This window comes from Medicago truncatula, chromosome 5 (assembly GCF_003473485.1).
Source record: "Medicago truncatula cultivar Jemalong A17 chromosome 5, MtrunA17r5.0-ANR, whole genome shotgun sequence".
NCBI lineage: Eukaryota > Viridiplantae > Streptophyta > Magnoliopsida > Fabales > Fabaceae > Medicago > Medicago truncatula.
This window is the reverse complement of record NC_053046.1, coordinates 41,237,808-41,244,488: the sequence shown is the minus strand read 5'-3', so window position 1 is coordinate 41,244,488 and position 6,681 is coordinate 41,237,808. Positions and strand designations below refer to the sequence as shown.

General features: G+C 37.5%; 2 protein-coding genes across 2 annotated transcripts; one reads left to right on the top strand and one right to left on the bottom strand.

The window, feature by feature from the left end:
- LOC11435444 (uncharacterized) lies at positions 1-1,949 on the top strand. The gene has a single exon (XM_003617409.4). It carries the CDS (start codon positions 322-324, stop codon positions 1,396-1,398), a length of 1,077 nt encoding a protein of 358 aa, XP_003617457.1. The 5' UTR covers positions 1-321; the 3' UTR covers positions 1,399-1,949.
- Positions 1,950-3,517: 1,568 nt separating this feature from the next.
- On the bottom strand, positions 3,518-6,300 carry LOC112421991 (vegetative cell wall protein gp1). Its single transcript, XM_024784583.1, has 3 exons — positions 6,078-6,300; positions 4,418-5,831; positions 3,518-4,061 (listed from the first exon to the last, which is right to left on the bottom strand). The coding sequence occupies exons 1-3, from the start codon at positions 6,217-6,219 to the stop codon at positions 3,731-3,733; spliced, it is 1,887 nt and encodes a 628-aa protein (XP_024640351.1). The 5' UTR covers positions 6,220-6,300; the 3' UTR covers positions 3,518-3,730.
- Positions 6,301-6,681: the final 381 nt, after the last annotated feature.

The window sequence follows — 6,681 nt, the reverse complement described above, 5'->3', positions numbered from 1 at the left end:
TTTGCATAGGTGGTTATGTGAGTCTATCTCCATTAAACTCTTCGAAACACATGACATCAAATCCAACCCTGTAACCGCAAACCTTAAACTTAGAAGCACGCAGTTTCGGTGCTTAATCCAATCCAATTTGCTTATTGTTCGTTGCCTCTGTAATTAAGCATCAAATTCATCCATGTGAGTATATTTTACCTAATCTCTCTTTGATTTCAATGATGCTATTCATTATGTTCCACCAACCCTTTATAGTTTACTAATCTATTTTCACCAAATTTTGATAAAAATTTGATCTTTACCCTCTTTGCCGCAAACCCTTTTTTCACCATGTTGAATCATGGATACAAATCAAAGCAAAGGAGTAGTGCTCACAATTGCAGGATTCAAGTACTTGTCATGTCTTTTATATTGATGCTAATGTTAGTGATTCTCTTTTTTATATTTGATAATGTTAATGATAATGATGGTGATGTAAAAGTAAAAGTTAAACCAAGTTTAGCTTATGAATCTCATAAACAAATATGGAATAGTTTTGATTCTTTGGTGAAATTTCATCCAACAAGAGAGTTTAGGAATGGAACAGATTTGATATGGCAAATACCTGAATCACCTAAAGGTGTTCTTTTTCTTGCTCATGGATGTAATGGAAAAGCCATTAACTTTTGGGACAAATCAATTGAATGTCCTAATTGTATTGGTTTGCCTGAAGAAAGGTTGCTTGTACTTCATGGTCTTGCTCAAGGTTTTGCTGTTATTACAATTTCAAGTGCAAATAGATGTTGGAGTTTTGGTAAAGAACTTTTGGTTGTTAAAGATATTCTAGAGTGGTGGATTGGTAAGAGGAAGCTTGAAAAACTTCCTCTTGTGGCTTTAGGTGCTTCGTCCGGAGGATATTTTGTATCTTTGCTTGCATCTTCTAAGAAGTTTAATAGTATTGTGCTTATGATTGCTGAAGGGATGTTTGATGAAATTGATATTAATGAGGATTACCCTCCTACACTTTTTGTTCACATGCCTAAAGATCTTTATCGACAGCAGAAAATCGATGAATATGTTATGGTTTTGAAGGATAAAGGCATTGATGCTGGTGTTGTTGAATGTATGGAGTTTCCGTTGTCGCCAGATACTTTAGCTGATAGGATTCCTGGTATTGATCAAACTCTTTCTAGAAATTTATTTGAAATATTTAAGGAAAAGGGCTTTATTGATGAAAAGGGATATATGAGGAAAGACGGTCGGAAAATGAAATGGCAAAATATTCTTGACGAGAGGAAAAATCTCTTGATTGATAAACATTTGATCCCTCATATCCAGGAGGAGCTAAACCTTGCATTTTCTTACCATGAGATGACGAGTGTGCATTCCGACCAAATTTTTAAATGGTTTGAATCTCATATTGGCTGATTAGAACTTACAATGCTCTCTGGTGTTTTAATTTCTGTCTAATTGTAAAAAAAAAAAAAAAAATATAGCCAAATGGGAGATTTATGTCATTGAAACCACTTGTATTCGAAGAGAGCGAAGGCCTCTCCTTTTATCCATTCTCAAGAGATAGAATTTCTCAACTATGTAATACTGCCAGAAGTTATCAATTGAAAAGGTATGCTTCTGATCTTTTGTGCCAAAACCATATGTGCATTGGCAAGTGGCCTTCTGAATGTTATCATAAATTTTGTTAGAATTGAGATCTTACGGCTACTTTTTCCTTTTCTTTTGAGATCTGACGCAATAATCGTTGGACTTGGTTAATCTTTTAAATTTGGATACACTGGTGGATTTGTGTTTCAAAATATTCTTTTGTAATATGGCTGTGAAATTATGATCCTAACACACTGTTGACTATGATAGGCATGCTCGACTACCTGAATAGTATTCTTATGGGAACAATGAACTTGAAATTCTTTGTAATTCCATTTACTTCCTCTAGAACAATGAATGAAAACTTTTCTTTTTCAGTTTCTTCCCTTCTGTCATTAAACATCCAAACAATGATATGATAACTTAATTCCAATTCATCCATTTCATTATATACCATTCACTATAAAATAAATCCAAACTCAGCCTTTAAGCTCCCATAACATGAAATAAAGTGTCAATAGCTTCTTCCACATGCATTAAAGTTTCCTTCCCAAATTGATTCATCAATTATTTAACACAGCGAGTTCATTTATATGACTTACAACTCTCTAAATATAGCCATTATACATGAACTTGTAGTGCATGTGTCTTTGTGTGAGTGTGTATTAAAAGTTTAGGAGTAAGTATTTTTTAATTTACTTTTCCAAATTACTTACAGGCCCACATATGGATGGATGACTTTATATTTCACGTTTGTCATCAGAAGCATTTAAAAACATTTGGAACTTCACATTTATGTGCACATTTCAATGTTGAGTAAAATTAAAGTTTTGGGTCAATTTAGATTCATTTCTTTTTCAGAAAATGAATTGATTCATTTAGCTGGCTTCAGTTTTGCTTATTTTAATAAACTGAATCATACATGAATGATGTTTCTACATGCAGGGATGATTATTTTAAGGTTATACCTACATATATAATGCTTATCAATAATATTTTTCTACAGATTGATTTATAGTATTGTTTCTCAACCGCTGTTAAGTTATTAATCACAAAAAATGTTGATTCCATGTTTTGTTTAATATTCAATCTATACAACTGCACCAGTGAATATATAATGCAGCAAACAAACTTATTGTGATCTAAAGTAAGTGCATTGAAACAGTCAATGGCAGTTAGTAGAGGTCCCTTGTATCTCTTAGCTAATATCTTAAATTTAGAAAGTTTGGTTAGCTGAAAACATGTTTTTTCTTATAAATAAAACACAATGATTCTTATTACATTACTTGTGAAGACTACCCTCTATTTATAGGGTTTACCTACCATTTTAATTGTTCTGAATCAAAAGGACAGCCTTGTACACTTCCTGTTAAGGCACTTAAAATGACATTAATTGTGCATCACATGGCCCTTCAACCCTTCTGTTGCCACTGTATAGCACAATAGTCCCATTTCATATAAGGGCACTCTTGGCAGCATCTTGGATGGTCCATGTGTTGTCTTTCTGTACACACACACACCAACAACAACAACAGAAAATGGAAATTGCCTTGCATTTCACTAAGAAACAATGCTAGACACCTTTTCAATTAATGTAGACTTAAGACTCTGCACATATTTGCATGACTCCCCCAATCGTGCATATATAACTTGAATGCAGTTCATGTTTGCATGAACAATCAACTTTTCTAGACTAGGGCTGCTTTTCTTGGTTGCTCTTTATAGAGAACCAATTTATTTTGAAAGACTATGCAGACTTTAATGAGAAAGTGATGCCCACACCTTTAGTGGTGAACGTTTCTGCTATATACTTTGAGTAATCCTCAACTTTTGTTTAATGGATTATATTTTCAGCAGGGTAAAGAAGGTTTTCTTACTAAGAATTTAACCTTGTTTCATATAAAATAAGGCTTTATACTTGAATCTTATGAATGAAGATCTTGAATTACCATAGCAGCAAAATATTAACTTTATTCAAAACTTAGGAACCATATATAAATGCTAATTAACATGAAGTTGTACAGTACACTGAATCCATCATAGGGTAAATTAACACATGATAAGTAAGTACCTAATGCAAAACAGCCTTAGCAGAAGTCTTAAATATAATATACGGAAGCAAACTCAATAAACTTATACATAAACCAAACTAATTAGATCATGCTCTAGGCTTAATTTTCCCCTCATTGGCCATCTGGAAAAGACGTGCTTGTGTTGCTGCAGCCTTATTTGAGCTGAGTGATGCTACAAATCTGTCTCTGACTTGATCAGTTGTGTAAGGGAACTTGTTGTTCACCAGGGAGTTAAGATAAGAAGCTGCACCTTCTCTGTAAAGTGCTCCGAGTGCATCAGTTCTTGTGTTGGAAAGTGCTTGTGGAATGCTGAGACTTGCACCGAGTCCTGGCAGACTATGCACACCAAAAACATTGCCTAAGGTTCCCCACCAGCCTAGTAATCCCCAGATGAGTTGTGGGTGAGTATTCCAGTAGCTGCAGATTTGAGGAAAAAAGTTCAAAAATGTTATTTAACAGTTAAAAGCCTTGCAGTATATTTTGATAATTTACATCATGAGGTTTAAATATGTTGTTGGTCCCTGTATAAACTACCTTTTGTACATGATTTATATTTTCAAAATCGATATGGACTAAATAAGGACTAAAATGAAAATTACATACATATTACGGGGACTAATTTCAACATGAATAAATTTTACATGGACTAAAATAAAACAATATTTGCAAGAATTCAAAAATACAGTTTTTATCAGGGGCTAAAAGTAAAAAAGTTTTATATTTTCAAGGACTTAGCCTTTACATTACAGTGCAACATAGTAGAAGGAACTTACTTGCATGTACCAGTACCAGTGGGAGATGGTGCAGGAAGGAAAGGTGGTGTGGGGAAAGTGGGGGTCAATGGGGTGCCAGGATCGATCGGGGGGCTACCACTTCCATAAGTTGGTGGTGAGTTGTAGTACCCTCCTGATGGAGGGTTTGATGGTGTTGTTGGGGTTAAAGGGTTTGATGGTGTTGTTGGGGTTATAGGGTCTTGTGGTGGTGAGTTGTAGTACCCTCCTGATGGGGGGTTTGATGGTGTTATTGGGGTTATAGGGTCTGATGGTGGTGAGTCGTAGCCTCCTGATGGTGGGTTTGATGGTGTTGTTGGGGTTAAAGGGTCTGCTGGTGGTGAGTCGTAGCCTCCTGACGGAGGGTTTGATGGTGTTGTAGGGGTTATAGGGTCTTGTGGTGGTGAGTTATAGTACCCTCCTGATGGAGGGTTTGATGGTGTTGTTGGGGTTATAGGGTCTGATGGTGGTGAGTCGTAGCCTCCTGATGGAGGGTTTGATGGTGTTGTTGGGGTTATAGGGTCTGATGGTGGTGAGTCGTAGCCTCCTGATGGAGGGTTTGATGGTGTTGTTGGGGTTATAGGGTCTGATGGTGGTGAGTCGTAGCCTCCTGATGGTGGGTTTGATGGCGTTGTTGGAGTTGAGGGTGTTGTTGGGCTTGTAGGATCTTGTGGTGGTGAGTTATAGTACCCTCCATCTCCTGAGGGAGGGTTTGACGGTGTTGATGGTGTTGGGGCCGAGGGTGTTGTCGGGCTTGTAGGGTCTGAGGGTGGACAGTCGCTAGCTGGGGGTGTCGATGGAGTTGGAGTGTAACTTCCATCAGTGGGTGGTGATGGGGTTGGATCATAACTTCCACCGGACGGGGGAGATGACGGTGTTGGATTGTAACTTCCATCACCACCTGGTGATGGGGTTGGATCAGAACTTCCGCCACCATCTGAGGGTGGTGATGGGGTAGGAGTTGACGGGGTCGGAGTGTAACTTCCACTACCTGATGGTGGTGACGGGGTTGGAGTTGATGGTGTTGGATTGTAACTTCCACCACCATCTGATGGTGGTGATGGGGTGGGAGTTGACGGGGTTGGACTGTAACTTCCGTCACCACCGGGTGATGGGGTTGGATCACAATTTGGGGGAGTTGATGGGGTTGGATCAGAACTTCCACCACCATCTGAGGGTGGTGATGGTGTAGGAGTTGATGGGGTTGGACTGTAACTTCCACCACCTGACGGTGGTGATGGAGTTGGATTGTAACTTCCACTGCCTGAAGGGGGTGATGATGATCCATGACCATGGCCATGGCCATGATGACTATGACCGTGACCGTGACCGTGAGAAGGTGAAGACCCACTAGAGGGTGGAGTGCCACTGCTACCACAACCACCTCCAGAGTGGTGAGATGGTGGACTATGTGAACCTTCAACAATTCAAAATCAATGTATTACACAACATGAGGGGTACAAATCAAAGTAAGTATAATATAAAAAAAAAAATGCAAAATAGCTTCTTTATGAGATGTTGATTTTGATACTTAAATTTTAAAAAGAAATGACCTACTACTGTGTAGCTTTCAAGTAAAGTCCAAAATCATATCATTAATAAATATATCCACTATTTTGCATAAATAAGAAAAGTAAAACAGATAGCTAAGTTAGAGAATTACATAGTTCAGTAGATAAATCTGAGGGAGAACTTCCTGCTTGAGTGTTGGCTATTACAGGAACAATAACAAGGTTTTGAGAAACCAATGCAACCAACATTGTGAACATGGTAAGAGAAGCATTGTTGCTTCTTTTCTTCTCCATAGTTGCTTGGAGAGAAAAAGAAAGGGAGGGAGGATTTGGAAGTGGTTTGGAGAAGTGAGTGAAGAGTGGTTATAAAATGGTTCACTGAGTGAAGTAAATATAAGCAGGTGGAAGAGTGTGTGGGTTAGTTGAAGTTTTGCAGGGTGCATTTACTTCTATTTACATTTACTTTCTGAAATAATGCATGAGTTTTGTAAAATAGTTAAAAATACACTTGACATGAAATTGAGTTGAGTATGTGTCAGTACACTTACTCTAAAACTTAAACCTTGTTTTCTTGTTGATCATATAACCATTATTAGTTGATTGGTCACTATTTGTTCTGAAGGGTTACTCTTAATTAAGGTTACACTTAATCAAGGTGTTTTGATTTATTCTGGAAACTAAGTTAGTGTAGCACATTACTTTCTCCTCCAATAAAATGTTGGAATCCACGTGAACAAAAAATATCAAAGACTTGAC

What these genes read in the sequence shown, in the direction of transcription:
- LOC112421991 (XM_024784583.1), bottom strand. Translation starts at nt 6,219, where the DNA reads ATGGAGAAGAAAAGAAGCAACAATGCTTCTCTTACCATGTTCACAATG. An exon ending in AGATTTATCTACTGAACTAT is followed by an intron (nt 5,832 to 6,077) that starts GTAATTCTCTAA and finishes GAATTGTTGAAG; the next exon opens with GTTCACATAGTCCACCATCT. An exon ending in ACTGGTACTGGTACATGCAA is followed by an intron (nt 4,062 to 4,417) that starts GTAAGTTCCTTC and finishes TCAAATCTGCAG; the next exon opens with CTACTGGAATACTCACCCAC.
- LOC11435444 (XM_003617409.4), top strand. Translation starts at nt 322, where the DNA reads ATGTTGAATCATGGATACAAATCAAAGCAAAGGAGTAGTGCTCACAAT.